Raw genomic sequence first — 26,032 nt, forward strand, 5'->3', positions numbered from 1 at the left:
CGTTAAACTAGATTATTTCCGGATGAACATTGATATGGTTATGGTTATTTCAGTTAATTATTAAAACAGTTAATGTCATATGAAAAGGACTTTAATTGGCTATCTACGAATATAGGGAATTCTTTATTAAACTGTCTTTGTTTTCGATAAGAAATTTCGTTTGTTACAATATATATATGAATTAATGAATGAACCAATTATATGTTTGAAGTTTTCAATCAAGGATGAATGAACATTGAACATGTTACATGTATGAATCAATGTATATACATACATACATACATACATACATATATATATAAATGAAAATATCTCTCTCTCTATATATACACCAATGTTACCAGAATCTACCCCAAAAACAAAAGCTTGCCAAATCCCGAAATCCAAATCCGAACCCAAAATGAGTGGTTTTTTTACATTTTTGAAGATTTTTTGGATGTGTCTTGCCCACAAGGGTTTCTAGATACTCTACTACAACTAAAACAAAGAGGTTTTTGCACATTATTTTTCCCAAAAAAAATGGTTTTCTTTACCTTCAGGTTTTCTGCTTTTTACAAATTTTCCCACAAAATAATGGATTTTTACCATTTTCGCCACAAAATTAGGGTATTTAATGTTTTTTCACAAAATCATGTCTAATTTCTACTTACAGAGTCACATCTAGGGTTTGTCGATGTTCCCACAAAATCATGGTGCTGTTTTGTAGCATCTTTTTTTTGTCATTGTTAAACAAAATTGTAGCCTTCAATTTTTTTCCATTTTACTTTCAACAAAAATTGAAGTTCTTTAGATGCTGATTTTTTTGGATTTTCATGTCTCTGGGTAGCAGGAGGGATGGCTTTGTTCCCCAACATCATGCTGGAAGGTACTCAGAGGATCAAGGGCAAGAAGTATAGTATCTAAACGCAAAGGTTGCTCACTATTTTTTATACCGGCATCTTGATCAGCTTGTAATTGATAAATCTACTCATCCCACAGCTGCAAGTAAAGACCAGAACAAGCTTGATAAGCTTAATAAGGAAGTGATTGTGCTACTTAAGTCACCTTGCTTCCAGAAATGTTGTTTGGCAAGGTTGCTCCAAAGATCTGGAGTTATCTGAAGGACCTGCACAAGACGTCAAATAAAGGAAAAGTTTGCTTCCTATAAAAATATGGTGTACTCTATTAATATGAATGACAAGATGTCCTTCGGGATCATCTCATGAAGATCAAAGACATTCATGATCAACTGGCAGGCATTGATCACAAGATGGGAAAAGAGGATATGGTAGTTATCATGTTAAGAAGCTTCAAAATTCCAATGAGCACTTAATTGAAACTCGCAACATCGCCTCTGCCGATGCTGATTTGAAGTTTAATGATCTATGCAACAAGCTCTTACAAAAATTTGGTAGCAGCAGCAATAAAACCAGCATGGCACATGCGCTTACTGCAATGGACAAAGGCGAAGGCAAGTCCACTCAGCGAAAAGGACAAAGCAACATATTGATTCCTCCAAGAATCTGTAATCGATCATATGTCATTATTGTGGTAAACTTAGTCATGTACAGAAGTTTTGAAGAAAGTAGTTGGCTGATCCAAAATCTAACAAAAGAGGGTCTCAACAATAGGTTCAGGTCGTAGACTGTTTAAGTCAGCCTTTTATGCACCCATGGCCAAAAGAATAACAAAAATTTGTATTGTCATTTGTAGGATAGCCTTAAGGAAGGATATGAAAGTTATATTGTAATATTTATCTCATAATGGTCATTTCAGTTGTTCAGTAGTTTTCAGTAACTTTTTATTCTGTCAGTCAGTCAGTTTTTAGTAGCTTTTGTTTGTCTTTAGTTCTCAATTGTTTATGATATGGAATGATCTTCTGTAATTGCTTATATAAGGAGTATTCCTCTCTTTAGTTTAATATGACAAGCAATTATCATCTCATTAACTTCAACTGAAAAAGGTCCTATCACGGCTACAGAGTTCCCACTAGCTCTCTAGTTCTCTCCACAACAAATAAATTGTCATGCTAACATGTCATCGTGATTATCATTCTTTCTAATTCTTAGCTTACAAATAATATTTATTTAGAAGTTTGAACAAAATGGCTAAATAAATAATTTATTAAAATACAAATGGTCGGTGCTTCTGTTTGAAGCAGTCACAATAGCCAACAAATTAAGCTGCTGTAGAAATATAAATCAGAAGATATCATTTTCTGTAAGTATCTCAATCACTTAGTCCCCTTCCATTTTTTTGACTTGATATACCTGTAAAAATGGAAAAAGGCATAGCAAAAACAAAATTTGGAATGAACAACTGAATTAGATAAAATCAGTTTAGAACACAAGAAGCTCTCCTTTGCTTTCCAGTGACTCCCCATCACACAGAATTCATGCTAGTGGTGTGTTTATGTGTTTTTATCAAAAAGAATTACAATACACAATCTACACTCTTTTCTTATCTATAGCGGAATCATCATCAAAGTACAATCTATCAACTTAGCACACCAAAGAATAAGTATATACCTGTTTGTTAGAACAAGTGCTTTCGATAGACGACTCCTGAACTGAGAAACCACGATTGCAACAATCTAAAATGCATAACAACTTTAGAATGATGACAAAAGTTTGCTTCAAAATGCTACTCCAGAATCCAAGTGTCAATCATAAATAGTGTTAACAGTATGTAAAAAAGTTACTGATAAATGTTGAATGATAGATCCTTCCAGATATAGCTAAAATGGTACCTGGCCCATGGGAACATATGCATGACCTCTTTGCAAGAATATTTTTCGACTGCTAACAAGCTCAGGAACCTCCTCAAAAGGAACCTGCATGTTAAAATATCAATTCAATAAGTAAACCCACCACTGCACAAGAATAAGCCCCCACACCCAAATTGTAAGATGGAATATAGCTTCAAGTGGCTAGTAATGATATGTAGCAGCATCATCAAACAATAAAATAAATTCAACAAGAAACTAACCTTGAAGAAGAAGCTTTCCGCTGCAAAATACAAAATGCTTTGTGAGTACCCAAATATACTCAAACTAGAAAAATGATAAATTTTGAAATTAATACTAGCAAACAACAATATCCTACAAATTTTGACTCTTCAAGAACATTCTTAATAATGTAATTCCTGTCCTCTCCAATTAAGGCATGTTTGTGCCTTTAAACTTTAGAATTCTCTCCAATATCCTCTATATGTTTTCTATGTCAGATGGTAGTGTCAAGGATAAAATTCGGAATGAAGTTCAACAACAATAACAAACAATAAAATAAAATAAAGGAATTAGCTCTGCAACCCTCCCAACGAAATTTCAGAATTCAAACCTGCAGATGGACGCTGACACTGGAGAGGTCTCTGACCCCAACAGCTTGACCCTCCTAACACAGAGAATGTGCCCTCTAGGACCACTATTTCGGATTATGCACTTTTGAATGGGGGTATTGTTGAATCTTCTGCAGTTATGAAAGGATTTTCTGGGGATTCATTGAATCATCATTGTTGGAAAAATAATGGCAAGTCCCCAAACCAACTGGAAAGGTGAGATGGTTAATAGAACCCATGGGAATACCTGAAATATCATGTCAAAATATTTAATAACAGAGCACAGAACAGAAACCGGTCTATCCAGTGTTGTTATGGATAGAATAGTTTCTTCCATGAACAATGCATTGATAGTAAGTTATTCTCCTTTAAACCAACTATTGACATGATCCAAAGATTGGTGTCAGCTACATGGAAATTGAAGGGTAGTGTCTCTACCTGTGCTATGTCATGAAACAATTTTTGTTCAAATTCAAGATAGAAGAGGTTCCGATAAAGATATTGTCAAGCTCCCAGGCGTATGGAAAGCCTGGCTCTGTGCAGGTGGATACCAGGTTTTGATCCTGTGACTGATCTCAACAAGATGGCTTTGGTTTGGATTCATATGCCAGGTCTTGCACTCGAATTCTGGAACAAACATATTTTCAGTTGGGTGGGAATCGCCTTTGGGCAAAATGTGATTTCACATGCTGTGACTCGGGCAAGATTCAGGTTAGTATTCACTCATTTTTGTGTAAAAGTTACTATTAATAAGACTCTTCCAAAACTTATTTACTCTGCAATCCAAATGGGGAAAGTGGACCCAAGCCCTAGTCTTATGAGAATGCAAGTATCTATTGCCAAAGATGTTCTAAACCAGGACATGTACTAGTTGACTACAATGTTATTGCGTCTATGGAGCCCAAGTTGAAAGATAAAAGCTCCTACCATCGACACATTGGGGAAGCCCAACAGGAGGCTGGGGACTGCTCAATTATCCCTTTATGGTTGGTTTGCTAAAGTTGTTGACGTCATCTAGTAGCCCCCCTATTTTGGAGCCTGTCTCACCTCAAGATGATGTAAGGACTCTAAATGAAGATAGGAGTGTATTGGACGAAAGGGAAACATTCTCTACTCCTAAGCTGGGCAAGTTTCAATCTAATCTGAATGGTGGACCCCCTTCTTCTCATACAGAGCATCATGAGAAGAAAACCCAAAAGGGATTATCAAGCAAAGGTAGACTCAATGAAGAATGCTACTGCTGAATGGATTTGGATTAGGCCATACCAAAGATAATAAGAAACTCTCATTCAAGGCTCCAGCAGAAATTCAAGATTCTGAAGAGCCCTTGGAGGATAGTAGAATATCCCACCCTCTTGTGCCTAAGGTGCAAGATGAAGTTCATACCCTTAATGAGGATGTTCATAACAAGGGAGAAACAGCCTCCACTATTTTGAGCCCAGCTGCAACACAAACCTCAACTGCTGTTGATGCTAATGGTATTATAACTAAGAATATGATTGTCGCCCCAGAAGCTAAAAAGTCATGCTTCAACCCAAAGCCTCAACTGGTAATCCTGGAAATGTAGAGAAAGAAGAATGGTTAACACAGAAAAAGAAATCTCAAGCTAAGAAGGTGGATGTGGAGCCTAAAGGCAAAGTAGGGCAACCTGAAGTAAGAATATCAAGGCAGAGGGAGATGGTCAGGGAAATTGCCACTGGAAGGCAAAAGACCCTAGATTCTAACACAAAAAATAAGAAATGAAGTTCCTTTCATGGAACATGAGAGGACTAAATAGTCCTCAAAAGCAATGTGCTTTGAAAAATTGTATCATGGAGTTAAAAAATAGATATCCTTTTGACTCCAAGAAGTGAAAATGACTACCCAGACCTTCTCTAATATTGCTGATAGAATTTGGCCAGGTTCTTCCTTTTGTATAAGTGAAGCTGCAAGAGCATCAGGGAGTGTGGTGTCCAGATGGAACCCAACAAAATTGAATGAGATGTTTTTGCGGTCCTACCTTACTGTGACTTCTGCCCCAGGGAATTGTATTTGAAGACTATTCAATGTGTATGCCCCTACCATCCACTCTGAAAGCATGTTTGGGATAAGATCTCCTCATTTATCCCTTGTGATTTGAATTTGTTATGGATGGTGGCTCCTGATTCTGATTCTTCACTACTCCATTTTGAAAAGATGGAAGGCCTAATGACTATTCTGACAACATGACAGATCTGTCAAACTTTATCTTAAGACTGATGTTTTTGACATAGAATTGTTGGGTCATCCCTTCACTTGGTCAAACAGCAGGAAAGGTAACCACTTTATCGAAGTGCAGTTGGACAGGTTTCTGGTTTCAGCTAGGTGGAACATTGGTTGTAATGCTTCTCTTAAGGCCCTCCCAGAACTGGCTTGGACCATAATCCTATACTCCTACACTAGCTTGATAGACCTCCAAGTGGTCCTCTCACATTCCAGCATAAGATCATTTGGGCCTCACACCCAGACTTTAAAGCATGTGTCCAAAGCTAGCAAACCCTATCCAAGGGTCACCTATACATAGAGCCTCGCAGAAGCTGGATATAATCAGAAAACAAGTCAAAGGCTATGATAAATCTACTTTTGGTGACATTTTCACCCAGAAGGAAGATATTAGTTCTAAGCTTGAAAATATACAGAATATGATGGTTATTGGTGACTACTCCGAATCCCTACATGAAGAAGAAGAAGAAGAATGGCAGTGGAAATGGAAAGATAATCTGAAGGAAGAGATCTACTAGAAGCAGAGATCAAGGGTGCAACGGATTAAAGAAAAGGATAGAAATTTTTCTTTCTTACATAGGTCAGGTGGCAGACATAAGAAGAGAAATAATAAAAAGAGCTTAATAGATAATGGCAACTACGAAATCACTGATGATACCCAATGTAATGTCCACATTTTAGCAGGCTCCTACAGTTGGCTAAGTCAACTTATTACGGCGACCCTTGTGAGCCGGTAGTATGCTTTGAGGGTTTTTGAGGCAGAATTGCTATTTTTAGTAAGGCTATTCTGATGTGGTTTCTATTTTTAGCAGTGCAGTAGAGGCACTGCTGGTTGATCTTCTTCAGTAGTAGACTGAGCATACTTATTGAGTTCATTTTTATTGAGTTATTTATGAGGCCTTAAATTTTTAATTATTAATAGTACTTTATTCATGTTATAATTTAAAAGTGTAATTGTAAAGCCTCTTAAGTGAAAAGAGTCTACATGAAGCTATGTGCTTAAAAGTTATTTATTTAAAAGAATTAGTTGGAAGCTTCTAATTGAATGGTGTGTTGATGAAGCAACCTTAATGAAAGGTGTATGGGAGAAGCCAAGTGCTTTATAAAGAGGCTTCATGAAGCAATTAGCTTCACCTCTTGTTTATTGCCTTCTGATAATTCTTGTGAGGGATTGATGTTGGGTTTTATGCACTCAATCCATTGGGATTTGAATTGTGCTTTTGCAAACTGAATTTTGGTAACTTCTCTTACTATTCTTATTGCGGCAGAAAAGTGATTTCTTGCTAGAAATTTTTGGAGTCTATTGAACGCCCAATTACATCTGCTGCTCGGAGTTGTTCTCATCTGCATATTGGCGTTTCTTACAGTACTTTCTGTAACTCGAAAGGCAGTTGGTGTCGAGAATTTGGTGATTGAGAATTCTGCTTCTTGAGCGCCCAGATATTCCTGCCATTGGGTGTGGTTTCTACCTACAATTTGGTGCTCCTATCTCTGCTATTTGGACACCTAGAAGCATCTGATCATGGCGTCATTATTTCTTTGCAACTTTGGCACTTGAGGGTCTGCATTTGAGTGCCAGTTATATCTGCTTGTTTGGCATTTTGCACCTCTGATTATAGGGCGAATTACATCTGCAAGATTAGACGCTTGCCACTGAATTTGGCATCTAAACTTTCTGATACTTTGGGTGTGCATTCTCTTTGCAATTCTGGGTGATCATCTGATTTGTATTTTTAAGCCTTAGTACACTGCCGCAATCTCTGTATATAGGGACTGCGATCAGTTTTCGGGAAGAAGCAAGCATTGTGTGTAAGTTTGCTATCAACCTGAGGTAGCATGCGATTATTATTCTGAAGGCTGTGTGGGTGCAAGTGACAGTACAGCCTGGCAATTATTTTGTGGTTGGAGGCCTGTCTTCCTACGCCATTATTGGCATCACACAGCAGTCACAGTGGAAGCCTGTGACAACCTATTAAGAGGCAACATTATTATCACAAGCCTGCATCTGAATGCAAGCAACTGCACATATTCCTTGGCGTGGGAATAGAGAAGCATCTCATGCTGCAAATTGTGCACTATCACCAAGATTACTAGGTTCTTATTTAATAGTTGTAACTCCCAGGATTGATGAAGCTATAGTTTATCAGGCCCTTGCATTTAATTAATTTTTCCAGAATAGTTGAAGTAATAGTTCGTGCACCATTAATTACAAGCATTGGCATTCCTACAAACATTCCAGTCCCATCCTATGTATAATTGTAATTTCTAATTTGGGAGAAATAACTTTGCAAGACTTCAATTGCAAGTAAACATACTTTGGTAGTTGGCATTGTTAGTTATAAGAAATGTGCTTTAATATTTCTGATATTTGAGTTTCGTGCTTCAAAGACAAAGGAGTTGCAAATTATAAAACTTCTGGAATACATATTGCTTCAGCGTTGATGGTGTGAGCCAGTTGGATTCTTAAACTCAGCTTGGAGAGATGGCTATTTGGTATTTTAAACAATCCAGTAGTGAGATTGGGGGCTTGAGATCTATGGCTTTAAAGGATCAGAATTTGGCTCCCATCTTTGATGAGTGAGTAAGAATTGTAGAATCAAATCAAAAATATTCTAGGTTGTTAATGTGTTGCTTTGCCAGGTGCCTACATCAGTCTTCTACTCACTGTCAAGGATGTCAACTCAGCTTTTTGGAATTCTATAATATAAAGAATGAAAAAGCAATTGGTTGGCTGGAAAGGCAAACTATTAAACAATGTTGGACAACTACAGCTTTGTGTTGCTTCCTAAAGGGTATTCCGGTTCATCTTCTTTCCCTTTTCAAAATCTGTAAAGTCTAAGATTTAGCAAGTTGCTGTAGCCAAGGTTGGTCAGATCATCATCGCAACCCTCATGTGTTGACAGTGAGATTTGAGGGTCTCAGTTGTAGACTTGCCATTATAGTAAGTCTAATTTTGGATAGTTGTTATTTTTGGCAGTACACTGGTGGCACAATTGGTTGGTCGTCATTTGTACAGGATGGAGCTATTTATTAGTGGAGTTCATATTTTATGCATTATTATGAGGGTTCTTTATAATTAATGCACTTTATCTTATTATATATTATAAAACGATTTTGTGAAGTTGAAGGTTCTTTAGTGAAAGGTGCGAGATGAAGCTAAGTTGCACAAAAGGGATTATAAATATATGCTCTCATTTGGAGAATTAATCATCCAATGAATTGTTATGTTTCTTTGATATTCGCTGAGGGTTTGGCTGTGAGTTCTGAAAGATTGTCTTTATTCAAGTTGTTCAACAATTTGTTGTTGAGGTATAGCAAATTGTTCAGACCTTTCTCCCCTGTATTCACTGTAATTGAGAAGGTCAATTTATGCAAAAGAAATCACCTGAGAGGGAGATCAAATTGTGAGGAATTAATTGGCTGTGGATACAATACATACCCCTGTGATTTCTGATTTAGGGGCTCGTCTTGCATTTTGAAAGGCTGTCATCACTGTACAAGGCAGTGGTTTATCTTCTACAGAGCTGCGATCACCTTGGGAAGGCCTGCCTTCAGAATTTAGGGGCCTGCAATATGTTTTTAGGAGGCCACGTGCATGTTTGAAGCTCACACAGCCTTCACTGGGAGCTGCATTTAGTCTGGAAAGCAGCACATGCAATCTCACCGCCTATCATGGCTATAGGAGTCAGCAACTGCATATGAGGCGTTGGGGATTGGAGCTGCTGCTGGGTGGATTGTTGCAACATTTGGCACAAGTACTTTGCTCATAATTCAGGTTCCCTTCATAAAAGCATTGAATTTATGCAAATTTCATTTCTAGTTGTCATCAATTGTGTAACAATTAGAATTGCATTTCTTAGCATTGTATTTCATTTGTCTTTGCTTCATCAGCATTTCAGCAGAAACAGTTTAAAGTCTTTACAAAATCTTTGGAAACATGGCAGAGAAACTTGAAAAATTCAACAAAGCCTTTCTTTGGACAAGTTTTGAAGAAAAGAAGAGATTAGAAGAGATTAGCTTTGTTAAATGAGATATTGTATGCAAACCAAAATGTCAAGGTAGACTTAGAAAGCTATCAGTTCTTAATAAAGCCCCTTCTCATTCGTTGGCCATATACATGTCTTCTTCGTACTCCCAGGTGGTTGACTTACTTTATTTCACCTTATATGTCCTATCATGCCAATGTGGAGTGAATAGGGTTGCTCTTGCTGACATTATCCTTTGTTTTATAATATCCCCTCACAAAACTTACTCCCTAAAGTTGGCGGTCTATATTGGTTTGACCTCAAATGAGGCCTTCCTCGTACATGGCGGTCACTCTGCGTGCTCTATCCTTGCTAGCGGAAATACGATATGTTTTTGTTTTGTAAAAATTTGAACATCACGTGTGTAGTCATGAGAAAACTTTTATATATCTCTGGACACAAATGATGGCTCAAATTCAAGGAGATGAGCTTTGTTGGCACAGTCTAAACATGCAATGGGACAAGGGATGCATTGTCTCTATGTGGCCCATGCACCTAACTTATTTCATCGTGCCTTTCTGGAATATGTTGAATTGACCCTTTATCAAAAATGTCCCTATTTTGGATCCTTATTATTGACCCAATCTCGACAATATTGACCCAATCTCGACTATCGGTGATTATAACAATGTGCGGTTCAGACGTCAAAGATATCAAACCCAACAAAGGCGGTGTTGATAATATCCAACAACCATCGTTAGTTGTTTATGGTTCATTCATGCAAACAACTCTATTTATTTCAAAGGTAGTGTGACATCTGCCAATCATCTTCATGCAAAGCACGTGATATTCATCATATGCTAGTAGGACTTCTTTTCTATTCGCATTTCCATTTTTTTTGCAAATTACATTTATAAGTTTCTATGTCCTTTCGGTGGTTACATGTCTTTGTTAGCTTTCTCCCAAATGCACATTTCTCGCATCGATATTGTCATACAATGACAACACAATCCAAGCTCGTCCATGTTTGACCCGATTTGGCTCGATGAGCCTCACTTATTTGTGCCAACAAGAACATAAGATCTTAATGGTATCACACAACTCTAATCTGACCCTTTCATTTCAGTGGTCATCTTCCCAAGCATAATTAGTTCTGAGCATGAGATTCCAATGTTGATCCAATACAATCACAGTAGCCGAGCAATTCATTTTCTGGCAATGCAGACATCCAACAACAAAACTTGGGGGCAATCTTGAGAATATACTAGCTTGTCTGGAGTGACTTCGCGGTACTAGCCCACACCCCACTTCTACATTGACTCATTCTCATTTAAACAACCTGTTGAGATTGATTTCTAAAGAATAGATCTCTCAAACTTCTTTACATCTGCAACTACAACTTGGCTCTGATACTATGTTGATTTCTTAGGACCGCTTACAAATGTAATTGCATTGCCATTTTGGTATATGTTTTTCAAATGCATCAATCTCCTCTTATATATATTACAAATGACACATGGAAAGACATGTCCTCATGAGGCATGTCTATCCACTATAATTAATAAAATAACAAATTATATAATATCTCATATATTAAATATATATAATTATTATACATGCATGTGTGTCTATATATTTATATATATATATAAATAATATCTCACACTTATATATGTAATATATGTAATATATATATATACACACACACTATAGTCTCAGAGGTTTAACCAACTGAAGCTACCAAACATCAACAATACCTTCCACCAACTTAGCCAAAATAACTATAGGAGGAACAAAGGCTTGACTTTGTTCCCTCACCCAATGAGATAAGTAGTTCACATACTCACACAAAGCCTATTCTCTCTTTCTATTTTTTGGTATTTTCCTTCCAACTTCCTTATCTTCTCCTTTATTTCTTGTGCAAAACCCTCAAATTCTTCGATGATCTACTCCTTAAAGGTATGTTCCAAATCCAAATCTATCACATTGCATTCACCTACAACAGTTGGTCCTTTGTTCTATCAACTGCAAGTACTACAATCTATAAAATATTGGATCCAAATTCACCACTATGAACTTTGCAAACTTTTTGGCCTTGCCTTTCTCTTATGGTCTATTGACTTGGTTTAAGATTTCCTGTAACTTGAATGTCAAGTCAATTTCTTTCTAATTACTTTTTTGCAGCCTTTGCCTTAACCAATCTAATATGGTTTCATGTTGACAATGGACTAACAATTGTTCTCATCATTGGACTACTCTTACTTCCATTCCTTCCTTGACAATGGGACTTTCTGTTGTTGCATGAAGAACCTCTACTTCTACAGTAGGAAATATCATCTTTGGCATAGGAACCTCTACGTCCATCACTTCTTGTTATAATATGGCCCCAAGGCTTGCCCCAACGGAAACTTCTTGATCTTTATCATTTCCTTAGTTAGATTCTTGAGAAGCGGTTATGCTCTCTCTATCTTGTATTAGCCTAGTTATATGATCTTCTCGTGGTATCCTTCTCTTGCTAATTTCAACTTCTCCCCTTGTGAAAGCATCAATCTTTTCTATGTTTGGAGTCCGACTAGGTGATGGAGTAGTCATCAACTTAGACTCTTCTATATTGGGTTTCCTTGTCATACAAGTCGGACCTAATTCTTGGTTGCACTAAGCAATACTCTTCCCTTTTCCTCGCTCAACACTTTCTTATTGGATCTCTCCTTCAATTTTGATTCATGAAAATTGCCTTGGTATATCATCTCGCAATGGTTGATGCCCCATCAATTTATAAGTAAAGCCATCCTTAGACACCCTCAGTTTGGTAATTTGACGCTCAACCCACCATTTTGTGAATTTTACTATTAATCTAGATATTAAATTGATGTCTAATATTTCACTCTTGGACCAATCATATGGTTGGATGGTCTTCTCTCTTTTCAGCTCATATATCCTGGCTAGATCACATTTCTATGCTCTTCCACTTGGTTAAGTACTTGGATGATTTTGCATGCTCTAATAATGTTGAGTGACAATCTGGAATAAATTCTCTTTTTTATCTTGTACTCATCCTCAACATTGGCCCGAAAATGACCAAGGTGCACCTTGTATTGATATTTCCAACCAGCCACCACTTTGATTATGTTAAATGTGCCATAATTCGGTCTTGCCATGAAAAGTGATAGACACTAGAAATGTAGCTTGTATGTCAATCTTTCAACTACTTGTAGAAATAGACACATTTCAATGACATCTCCTATTGTAATTGGGAATTCAAGTCCCACATCCTCTTTCTCTTTTGAATCCTATAATACATTATCAACTGTCTGGTGACTTCTAGCAGGGCCATCTTGTCAATTGGAATCCTTAGGAACATCTATGACTCTAAAGAAAATCCTTGTAACTTGATGTAGAAGAAGGTTGAGAACTGAATGAACCATGATGCATACTTCTCTATCAACTTCGTCTCTTCGCCTGACAAACTCATGTATATCTTCGTTACATTGTCCTAAAAATGTGAATGGCAAAAGTGTTATTGACTCTCACAAAGTCCATCTTAGCAAACAATTGTAACTAAGGATAGCACTCATGCACTTTCAAGCTATGTAAACCACTTCCTATAGCCCCTTTACAACTTCATCCATCATACCTCATCATCTGGGCTAGCATATATACGACATAGGAGCTCATGTATATTTCTCTTGATTGTTCTAGATTTTTAAATTGTTCATTTAAATTGTCACTAAACATTCAAACCTAGTCCATATTGGTGAATCCTTTGATAACTTGTTCAACAAAATACCAAATCCATGGTTCAGATGCGTAAGACCATGGGGCCACAAATATCCTACTCAACATCATGATCAAATCACTATACTCTCACTAGAAGTCTAACCAAACTAGTTGCTTGGGTAACTTGGAGTGGCGAGCTTTGTTTTTCCATAGCCACTTATGATTGATCACATCATCGCAATGGTCAATGTCAACATTATAAACTCTAAGTACTTGCTCCTTCGACTTCAATACCATTGTTTTGTATGTTGGGATTCCAAAAGCTTCTAAAGCCACTAGTGTAGGAAAATTTGCTAATACTTTGCTATTTGGATCTCTAATTGTTTTGTCTTTGGATTCTAATGCCTTTCTACAATCAACTCTACATGTTGGAAGGTTGGAAGAAAACTAGTTATAGCCATGACCCCCCTTTTAACAATTTGAGTAGCTAAGTATGTAGGGTCATGGTCTTTATACCTTAACATCCTCTTGTTGAATTCACCTATGTCAAGACCTCCCAAATTTGGGTCACCCACATTTTTCCACTTCGAAACATTTTTTGCCTCCATATAGAATCCCCTTTGCTCATTCTTTATCAAGGCCAACAAACGTTTTTCTCTAAGTTTTGACATTTCTCCTTGCTACAAAACAAAACAAACAACATAAGAACATTGGAAGAATAAAAAACAGATGAAATCCCTTTACTTGCAAATTTTGACTTTTTGGAGAAGAGAATTTTGAAAATTTGCTATAGTATCTCTACTCTCTCTAGAAAGAAATTTTCTCTACCCTCAAAAACAATCCATGCCTTCTCTCTAATTCCTAATGTAAATCTCTTTCCTCTTAACTTCACAATTTTCTTTTCTTGACTTTGTAGCTCAATGCAAGTCCACCTCTCTAGAAAGAGATCTTCTCTTTCCCAAATTCTCTCCTCTCTCTAGAAATATTCACGCATCTTCGAAAACTTCTTCACAAGCTCTTCAAAATCCTCATCTCTTGCTTTTGGCTATCCAAGTTAGATGTGAAAATGAAATGAGAATGCTTCTCCTGTATAGAAATCTAATCCCTAAAGCTGGTACATTGGTTGTAAGCTAGTTTTAGACAATTGTTTTTAATTTCCTTAAAAGCTTCCATTCTGGAGAAGGTTCTCTTTCAACAATTGCCACTTGTCTTCAAGTTTCTAATATTTTGAAAATATGTTATTTTGAGCATATATCTTCATCCTCAAGCTTCGTCATGGGCGCACTCTCGAATAGGCTCTAGTTTAAATATTCTGACAATCATTTCATCTCCGATGTTTTAATTGAGTATTGCACAAGAAAATTCCAGCATTTAATTACTTTCCACCATAATTCCAAATACTCAATCAATTCAAATTAAATCTATTTTTGTCATTTTCACAATAATTTCCTATGTTTTTTCATGAAATATTGGATGTTTATTCAATATTTAATTATTTTTCAAAAATCCAATATTTTCCAATTTTCAATTTTGATCTTGACTTGGATTTATTAATTAATTTAACCTAAATCCAAATTTCTCATGAACTTTAATTATTCGTTATTGTAATTAACTTTTTGAACTCGAACCAAATTTTTTATATTAACTTTTGCAATTACTTCCATGGGCACTATTTAAATAAATTTCCATCATTTAAATGAATTTACATTATTGATGTATAGGAAATTCAACCACTTACATTCACCCCCCATTCTTTTATTCTCAAGCGCATATGAAATGTTACTAAAGTATTTCATTATTTATTGCTCGAGTAAAATTCCGAGCATGAGGCTCAAGAAAACCTTGTTGAAATTCAAAAATATATATAAAAAAATCCAAAGCTTATATTCATTTATACCCAGAGTGTGTTTTCCAACCTATGGAGGAATTCACATTTTAATACCATCCTTTCTCGTGTGTTTTGCACTCATAGTACGTATGAGCTAATAGCGGATGCTTTTGAGACCTTGGAAATATTCCTTGAGCATGTGATTTTTGCAACCAAGAAGCATTTGGACTCCCCTCATGGATTTTCCTTGAATTTTGCAACCATGTAGGTTTCGCACTCTAAGTATGTTTGGAAGAGTTTGGTAGATTTTAACACTCTGAAACATTTTGTGACTCAATGTAAAATGCATTGGGAGAGCAAATAGAAACCCCTAGTACATCTTCCTCTCTCAAAGGCATTCCTTCATATGCTCAAGATTCGTTTGGAAAGCATATTAAGGTATACCATGGAATTTTTTTATTACTTAGTTTATGAAATGCTTTGCCCCCAAAGATAATAACAGTGAGTCAACACTGCAAATGAAACAAAGGGAGAGCTTTGGTTCAATTGTACAAACCCAAATACATAAACATATTGTTGCATCTCAACCACAAGGCAGGTGCGAACCTAGAACGTGGACATCAATTTATTGCAAAAGGATCGCATTGCCTCCATGAACTCGCAATAAGGGAAAATCCATAATTCCACTCTATCTAAAGACTTAAAAACTCCTTTGATTCTGTGTAGAATGCCTTCTCACAACCATCAATGTGGTCACTATATGGACGAGATAGGAAATGGTTCAATACTAGCTCTAGAAACTTTCCTCACTATTGTGCAGCCAAAATCTGGGCATTCCCTCTCTATTATTGCTCCTCATCTGAAATGGTCAAAACAAAGAAAAAAAATGTTGCCATTTCAATTGACATTCTTCGCAGTGACAATCATGGGCTTTATATAGGAACATCACAAGAAGGGTGGATCATTGCCCATTAAGAACAAATCTGACCTTCGTTATGTTTTAACCTTGGCCTTTGAGAACCAATGTGATTTCGAGCAAGACCTTTCGGCTTGGGTGTAATTGTTGTCTACTTGACCATAGATTATGGTTGTCATTTCTCCTTGATGATGGGTTTCAAGATCAGCACAATTCCTCACCAATACTTATGTTTTAACGACGACATGCATATTCCAGGTATTTCAATAAAATTTCAGTTTTTAGCATGCTTTCCTTGCTACAATATATTCAGCACTTGAGCATATACAGACTTTTGTGGGGATTCTCACATGTTCAACAACTTTCTTAACATTCTTTCACTAGAAATCATTTAGGTCTTTTGCTCCCTTGAATGCCTTTCTCAAGAGTTTCCCAAACTTAGTTATTTTCAACATGCCATCCTTGTCCTTGACCAATTGCCAAGCATCTGTTGCATTCTTGCTTTTCATGGATTTTACAAACATAGTAACATTTTAATTTCATCGCTTTTCAGTTGGACCATGAGGAACTTAGGAGACTGCGACTAGAATTACCACAAAAAACAAGTCAAATGGCCAGATGAACTGAAAAGGTAAGGGATCCCATTTCTAATGGATGATATGTGAAAAGGTCACAACTCTACCTTCCTACTCAGTGGGATAATAGAATAGTTAAGAATTAAATTTGATAACTCAAAGAGATTGGCAAGAAAGAGAACGAGATGGAAAACTCCATTGCTGATTGGTACAAGCTCAACTTCAATGGAGTTACTAAATAGGGGAATGTTGCGAGTGGAGAGGTGATAAGATGCTCCAAAGGAGAAATGGTTGCAACCTTTGCTAGCAAATGGCTAAACTAGTAACCAAGCTAAATGTATGTCCCTCTTTTTAGAGGGATCAATTTGCCCCTTCAATCGGAACTAGAACTCTTGATATAGGATATTCTAAACTTGTAATTGAAGCAACTATAGGGTTAACTAATGTTAGCTGGTATGTGGAAGGGATTATGCAAGATATCAAAACTCCTCTATTGGGTTTTGACGCCATTACTATAAGCTACATTTCCAAAGAAAGTGATAGTGTAGTAGACATTGTGGCAACTATAGACCTACCTATAGAAAATCAAACGTTGAAGAAAGGAGGAACACCTCCACACCATGTGAAGACCCTTCCTTAAGGGGGAAAATATTGATATGGTGGAAGGTGGGAATTAAGCTTAGAAACTTTTGGGGCATACTATTAAGTACAGACTTAAAACTTATTAGGGAAAGAATAGATTTTTTGAGAGAGACTAAGGGACTACAAATAAGAATTGGCCAAAGAAATTTGAATTGGGTGGCTATGCTTAACATGGTGCAAACATTGAGTGAAATGACAAATTTCCCTCCTCGTGGAGTTATGATGTGACGACGAAGGGTTCATACCATGTGACTAAAAGAAAGTGCTTGGTCATGATGAGATGGCATCATTGTTTAGCAAGTACAAATGACAATAAAAGAATTTCTGCAACTTGTCTAAAATTTTGTAATTTGGGAGCTTTAAATTCTAATCCTGGAATCAGCTATTAGGGCATTTGGGAGATCATCAATGGTACTGAGGTTGTAGAGGGTACTTTAATTTATTTTGGGTGTTTAATTCCTTTTTTGGCATTAAAAGTAATTTAGGGCTTTTATATTACCAAAATCCTACTATTTTTTAGAGTGATGCTATGGGAGGTGATAGGCTTAGAGTCGAACCAAATAAACATGACAAATACAAAAACAATGTCATTGTTTGGTATATATGCAAGGAGGGGTTCCACAATATATTGAAAATATGAATTGCCACAAGAAAAGCCTATCTACCCAATTTGCTTCCTCTTGGACTGGCAGAAGGGTTTTTGTTGCCGAAATTTTCTTTTTAGTCAATGAGAATGTGATTGTGAAGACGATGGGTCTCTCAACTAATGGGAGGAAATGGAAGAAGATAAGCAAAGTCTGAAACATGGAGAGCCTGAACAACTTCTCCCCTGAAAATGAAAATTGAGCCAAACACCCCAAAGGTTATGAGTAAGAGCAACTCCCAAAATCCTGGAACCCAGTATGTCTTATCATAATGAAGTACTTCATCCTGGAAGGAAGATTTCAGTTCTATTTTCTTTACCATAATCCCTTGCTTAATCACTTCAACAGTCACTATGTTATTTTATTTCGTTTTTATCATCTATTCCCTAGAAAATTTGGTTTCGAAAGTGGCGGCTGCTAAAAACCAACAAAAACAGTCCAACCCCCTCCATCAAGTTATCATTTTACAACTTTACCGCTTCCATTTGGCCCTCTGTCCACCTAGGCATATCATTTGCAAGAGGCCCCTAATTATAGTACCCCTTACTCCACTAGCCTATTAGACACAAAATGGCCCAAGAAAAAGAAATGCATAAAAAACCTAGGCTAAAATTCCACCATGTCACTCTCAAAGCCCATACCCATGCCAGTACTGAGGTGGATTCAAGGATAACAAGCAGAAAGCACAACCCTGACTAAGAAGAAAGAAAAGGTCCAAAATAAAGCTAAGTTTTCGATCCAAGGAAAGGTAACTTCAAGAGATAGAGCTAAGAATTTTGACTCCTCCCTTGAATCCAAGAAAAAGAAGGATACATCTAGGATTCAATGCTTAAGATGTGATAAATACAGTCACTTTGCTAGAGATTGTACTAAAAGACCCAAGCATCAAGTTGTTCCCATAAATGTTGAAAATGTTTCTCCTCGTAGAGAGTCGAGTGAAAATTCGGAAGGGTTCTTATTTATTTCTATTCTTTCTAGTAATGTTCCTACTAAAAGTGATACTTGGCTTATTAATAGCGGAGCCTCTCGCCACATTACAAGTTATCATAAGCACCTCTCTAATCTGAAAGAAAAAAAACTCACTTACTAGTTATCATTGGTGATGATGCTTGCTATTTTGTAAAGGGTGTTGGTTCTACATCTTTTCATGTAGATTTTGGAATTCCTCTTCATTAGAGTGGTGCACTATTTGTTCCTGGAATCAAGAGGAATCTGATTTTTATTTCAGCATTACAAGATAAAGGTTATCATGTAGCATTTGTTGAAGGCAAGGTCCTTGCATGGAAAGAGAACACTAGCATTAAGACAACTCTTGAGATTGGTGTCTATCATGACAGCCTATCTACATTTTCAGCTCATCCTATTCAAGTCTTAGCACATGATTCAATAAGTACGAGTAAGCAATGGCATAAAAGACTTGCTCATCGAAATTTCAGAGCTTTGTCATCCATGAAAAAGAGCTCATTCTATTCAAGCCTTAGCACATGATTCAATAAGTACAAGTAAGCTATGGCATAAAAGAATTGCTCATCGAACTTTTAGAGCATTGTCATCCATGAAAAAGATGGTAATTGGCCTTCCAAAGCTGAATTAAGATCATCAAGGAGTCTGCAAAGGGTGTGCTCTAGGTAAGAACATTAAAATTATATTTCATAGCAGTGAATGTAGAGCAAAGAATATCTTAGAGCTGATTCATTCTTACTTGTGCGGTCCTATGTATGTTGCTTCATTAAATGGCTTTTGATATTATGTTACTTTTATTGATGACTTCTCTTGTAAGTTATGGATTTATTTTCTAAAATATAGACTCTTATGAAGTGTTGTCCACATTTAAGGAATTTAAAGCTCTTCTAGAAAATTTATCCAATAAGAAGATAAAGGTTTTAAGGTCTGATAGTGGAGGTGAATATACTTCTGGTATATTTCAAAAAACTTATATTGAAGTTAGAATTAAGAGGTAGTTTTGTCCCTCATAATCCACAACAAAAAGGTGAAGTTGAAAGAAAGAACAGATCTATCATAGAGGCAGTGAAAGCCATGATTCCTGTTCAGGGCCTTCAAAAATTTGTATTGGCAGAAGCTTGCAAGACAATGGTATATGTTTAGAATTGTAGTCCACATGGAATTCTCGTCAATATGACACTTGAAGAAGCATTCACATGTTAATGAGAAGGAATGACATGTGTGCAGATTGAAAAAGGCCTTGTATGGCCTTCATGTGCATGGTATAAGAGAATTAATCATTATTCATTGAGTTTAGGCTGTGTAAAGAATGATGTTGATCCAAATTTGTATTTCAAAGTAACTGATGATAAAGGCTTAATCATAGTACTTTATGTTGATGATTTGTATCTTATTGGTGAAGATGGTCTCATTGCTAAATGGAAGGAGTCAGCTTCTAAATTCAAGATGAAAGATATCTATCATATCCACTACTTCCTTGGACATGAGGTTAGATTGTAAGTCCATGGCAACTCTTATGGAAGCAAATCTGAAAAAGTTACATGAGGTTGCAGCCAATTCAGATTTAGTTGACCCGACTATGTACAAACAATTAATTGGTTTGTTAATGTATTTGTTTAACAGTACGCCTAATATATGTTATGTTGTTAACACTCTCAAATAATTCATGTGTAACTGTGACAGATTCATCTTGTTGCAGCCAAACATATTTTGATATACATATGTGGTTCTCATTCAGACTGGGTAGGATGTGTTCCTGACAGAAAGAGCACTTCAGGATGTTGTTTCAAACTCAGTTCAACTATGATTTCCTAGTGCAGCAGGAAACAGTCATGTGTTGCTCAGAATATAGCTGAAGCCAAATATGTTGCAGCTCATGTGGCTGCAAGGGAAGCAGTGTGGCTTTGCAAACTTCTTGCATGACTATTTGGGCAGCCTTTGGAATCTACAGTGATTCTAAGCAACAACCAAAGTTGTGTGAAGCTTAAGGTTAATCATGTTTTTCATGATAGCACTAAGCATGTGGAAATCAAGTACAATTGTTTAAGAGATATGGTTCAAAGGAACATTTTCACAGGAGAGCAAATAGTGGACATTCTCACCAAGCCACTTCCCAAAGTCAAGTTTTGTTACTTTCAAAATAAGTTTGGTATTGTTTAGAATGATGCTCTTACTGAGAGAGAGTAACAGCTTCAGTGACTCTTATGCATGTTGTTATGCATTCTTCTTTGTGAGAGAAGTTTGAGGTACAAACCCTTGTTAATGCATACTTCACTGCGAGAAAAGTTTAAGGTAAAAGCTCTTGTTAATGCATTCTTCTCTGCAAGAGAAGTTTGAGGTGAAAGCCGTTGTTCCACCCTTTGGGGTAGCTATGGTGGATCCACCCTCTAGGAGTTACCATGGTGAACATCATGCTGAGATGACTATCTTGTTGAGTAACTTTATGATAAGATTTTGTTATTGATACATTTTGGGTGCAGCCTTTTGTGTCGATCTTATTGAGAGATTCCATAACATATGAATGATCTCTCTCTTGCTAAGAGGGAGTATTGAAGATCCAGTAGCTGGAACAGAGCACCTTCAAGCTTGAGTTGTTCAACAACAGTTATTGCTATGCTGATTTGTGCCCTTCATCTCTAGGTCCAAGCACACGTGTGTGTTCTGTCGTTTTGCTGTTTTACATCTTTGGGAGCTGTATTTTCTTTCTATTGTTCTTTACTCCAGTCAATCTGCATTTTTCTATTACAGTGTAATGTCTCTCTTCATGTTATCGAGTTGTTCATGTCCCTTGGTGTACTACTAGTGAAATTCATTTATCAACACCAGTCAGACAGACATTTTGTTGTATATTTGATCTTGGCTAAGTTGTTCTAATTTGTTCGCCTTCCTAATCGCTGGGATAGGATGGAATGGCACCATTGTGTATGACAAGGCTTTGTGTTTTTTTGGTTGGGTGTAAATGTCATCAATTCATGCTTCGCTTTCTTGCTGATTCAAGGAATTAATGTTACCGCAAATTTATTGAAGAACAAAAGCAGTGCTCATAACGATGGTCTTTTTATATTCCACTATGTGTATCTTTAGTTGTCATGAAGATACAAGGTCCATGTCTACGTAAAACGAAGAGGGATTTACAGTAAGTTCATTTAGTGTGGTTGATTGTGATCATCGGGTGAGTCAACGAAGATTGTTTTGCACGAATGATTGACACTTTGTCTCAAGCTAATTTTGTATTTTTGACATGTATGTGATCAATGCATATATTTTGTAAGACTACTAAGCATTGTTAGTAGCTGCAAGATACTCTTGGCTTTTTGACACTCTGTTAAAACTCTATATAAGGTGAATAAGGCTTCTTGACTGACTGTTGAAAGTTATCAATCATAAGCATGAGATTTTTGTAGTTGTTCTGAGAACTTGATAAAAGATCAATATTTAGTGGGTTGGGTTTCTCACCCTCAAGTGGAGGGTTTTCCCAGGATAAGCTTTTGTTTCATCTGTTACTTTTGTGATTTATATATCAGATCATTGTATTTATATATATTCTGGTTCAAAATTCAAGAACCCCAATCCGTGTAAGGTGGATTCAAAGAATAACAAGTGGAAAGCACAACCTTGAGTAAGAAGAAAGGAAAGGACTGTGATAAATCTAAGTTTACTAACCAAGAAATCAACTCTAATATTGAGGCTACTCAGGAAACTAGCAATCCCAAGCGGTCTACTACACTTGCCACTCATCCCACGGGCAAAGGTAAGAAGGTAAATGTGGATATGGAGTCTGCAAAAGAGGAAGATAGTGGGAGTGAAGAGAAAAAAGGAAAAGGAAATGAGGCAGAGACTGTAAATGATAAGAAGATGGAGATGGAAAATAGCTCAAAGTTTGCACATAGCTTCTCTCATGTGTCTGAAGCATAAAAATGGGCCCCATTAAACTCACAACTGAAATGATGCCAGAGGAAATCAATACTACAAAACCTATAATGGCCTCTGTCCAGGAACTGTGACAAATGTATTGCTACAACTAGTGATCTCAAAAAGATTCAGACCGGAGTTTCAAAGCTTGAAAGGAAAATTGGCAACCTTTCCAGATCAGATTTCCCTGAAGGTTTTGCATAGTTCAATGACATTCCTTTGTCTATTGCCTTGGTGAAGATGGCAGTGATGAGGGAAAAGGAACTCTTCAAGTTCCTGAAGAGGATTGGTCAGTTGCACTCCACCATGCGGCTATAAGGGAGCTCAATAGAGACCATGTCCCTTAAAACTGTTTATTTTTGTTGCTGCTAGCTGCCAATATGGGCATACTAGAAAAAATTGCTTATGTTTTTTTTATTTTAGTATAATACTATTACTAAGTGTTTTTATATTTAGTTGGATGGCCTAGGTGGCCTTATTATCAGGCTTTTAGTAGAATAATGATAAACTGGATACTACACTCAGGGACATTAACTCCTTTTTGATGGTGTGGATCATAGATCAAAATAGCACAGAGACGTCAGCGACATACCAATTTCTCGCAAGAAGTTTCACCAGGCAAGAAATTACATGTTTTTCACATCAAAATCTCGGCCGAGAAGTAGGCAATATATCGTTGAGAAGTTGCAAACTTCTCCTGAGAACTTACTGTTTTCTCTTCTTGGATTTCCTACTCAATAGGTTCTGCATTCTATTCATGAATTGGAGGAGGAATTTCCATCTCCACTTGTGGTTCATTTTCCGCAATGGATATTCTGTATTGATTCATGAAATTAATCTCCTTTATGGATAAAGTGCAAGCTGAAGAATGAGCCTAATTTGATTTCTTTTGCTCATTTACAACTTTCTTTCTTATTGATCTTGCTGAAGTTTTTGTTGTATCTTATCCTTTATACTTTCAACCTTCAGGTTTCTCAACACTATGGGTTGCTTCATCATCATTGGAAGAATGTGCTTCCATTGTAATGACCCTGCTCAAATCTGATTGAAAACTTCTGATTGAAAGCTCAAGAAATTTTGTCAAACACTTTGCATACAAGCGTCATATGACTGATATAACTTTTCAGTTTACTAAAATGACTTTTCTTCAATTTGCATCAATAAGAATGCTGGCAAGGAGACTCCAGATTGTCTAAACAATGACCTAACATGAATGTTCTACTAATTTTGGCAATATTCAATGCATATATATGATCTAAGCATGAGAAATGAACACCTACAGCCAACTGGCATTTTTACAAACAATTGGTATGCAAACTAACTAGCTGATAATAAATGATATTGAATTGCTCAAATGACACCAGCAACTATTATCTCCTTAATTGCAATGAAATTTCTAATACAATGCTCATGAAATATGGCCAAGACTCTTGCAATTTACATGGATTACAAAATATGATAATGTTGGTATAATGCACACCTACAGCTGAAACTTATAACACCTAAAATGCAATGCTAACATGAATGATAAACAAAGGAACTTGGAGAAATGATGATGCCTTAGAAAAGAGCTGATGAAAGAATCAAGTTTCAAGCAAAATGAACTTCTCTTAGGCCCAATCGATGCTTTCACATAGCCGCCCCTGGTATTGCCTGACAATACTTCAAAAAAATAAATGCAACTTCTAAGCTCCTCGAATTTGTCCTTGAAATGATTGTCTTGACGATAGAAATTGAATGCAACAATACCCAGAACCATCGGATACCTCTAAGTGAAGATATGAACAAAAATATGTTTCCAATGATGCCCCAGCAGCAATATATCAGACTTCTAAATAAATTGTAGATGCTGCAAATCACCTCCTCAATGCAAATTCATTGAAGACTATGAACTCCAAAAAGTCTCCAAAGCAAACACCAATCAATATCATACAAAACTTGGCCAAAGGCCCCAAAGTTTTAACCAATGAAGCACAAATGGAAGTCTGAAGTAACTTTCTCCCCAGCTGCAATAATTCAAGTGATATTTCACACCCTCAAAATTGCCTACCAATTGAGAATTTTCGTTCTCAATGACCAATTGTGACTACTGCAGAAACCCTAGGCTCCACAACCATCAAACATCAACATCAACAACAACAAATCTGCCTGGTGAGAATGAAGCCCAGGATGCCTATTTATTCTTTTTCTCCACGTTCTCCAAAAACTTCTAAAACATTATTTTATTTTATTTATTAAATGACTTTATAAGATATTTTATAATTCAAGTCACTTTATTAAATTAATTAAATATAAAGTTACCTTTTAATATTTATTTATTTGATAACTTTATTAATAATTAACTTAATACCACTTATTTATTTAATTAAAATAATGAATTAGTCATCCTCATAAAATATTCATTATTTTGGACAACTTAATTAATTAAAATAATTAAATCAAAATGCCCCCGAAATGGGGACATTACATCCATGTTGCGCATCAAATAATAAGGCAACATTCTTTTCCATCAGTATGTGAATTTTTTGATCTACCCACCAATTGATATACATGGTAACTAGCTTCATTAATATTGTCAAATTTGTAAGTTTCAAAACTGGACCATTTTATTGGGAGGAAGATCTTCATTTTTCTCGTCTTCGTAATATGGATGGATACAATCTCCATCATCTTATAGTTGGTCAAGTGTAGGCAAAAGTTTAAATGTCCTGATTAAGCTTACAAATATTCTTTACCACATTCTCCTCGTCTCATATTCATCTCAGCTGAATTGGCCCAAAAGTCTTTAGTTACTACTTTGTGCTTGTATTCTTTCCATTTCCCACACCAATTTGGTGATAGGGATCAAAGTTGGCTTTGGACTTGCAAAAATGGAAAGTTGGCTTTACAAAGGCAGTTTTCTATTTGTAGTTTGCTTCAGAGTTTAGAGTCTCTAACTACATCGGCATTCCACATGAGGATGCGATTTTGTTACTTATTGCATTTATATATATCTAGATCAACTTGTTTGGTTTGTTTACTGATTTACTAATCCATTAGATGTATATACTTATTGAATTTAGCAAAATAATTGCATTTTTAATTAAATTTAAGTCATTTTAAAATTCCTGCGAAGTTACCGATTTATCTCCGATATTTGCCCAAAAAACTTTTTTTTGCCTCGCCCATTAGTGGCAAAGAACGAGATTTTAAACTATGGTGTGGATGATCAATATAAGCTGATATATTTTTTAATACTAGTTAGTTAATGAGTTGTTAATGTAAATTTGCTGACCATATGCCATCTAAGCCATTGTATCTAAGGGACAGCACTA

General features: G+C 36.3%; 1 protein-coding gene across 1 annotated transcript in view; it reads right to left on the minus strand.

Annotated features, from left to right (window-relative positions):
- The window catches only part of EMB2813 (DNA primase, large subunit family), a 107,226-nt gene that overhangs the window by 44,958 nt on the left and 36,236 nt on the right, over positions 1–26,032 (minus strand). The window contains exons 7-9 of the mRNA XM_089819415.1: positions 2,968–2,987; positions 2,729–2,812; positions 2,508–2,572 (exon numbers count right to left, since the gene is read on the minus strand). Coding sequence (XP_089675541.1) covers positions 2,508–2,572; positions 2,729–2,812; positions 2,968–2,987 — 169 coding nt within the window. The remainder of the gene's footprint in view (positions 1–2,507; positions 2,573–2,728; positions 2,813–2,967; positions 2,988–26,032) is intronic.

Source organism: Cupressus sempervirens, chromosome 3 (genome assembly GCF_028749045.1).
Source record: "Cupressus sempervirens isolate cs-2001-9-10 chromosome 3, ASM2874904v1, whole genome shotgun sequence".
NCBI lineage: Eukaryota > Viridiplantae > Streptophyta > Pinopsida > Cupressales > Cupressaceae > Cupressus > Cupressus sempervirens.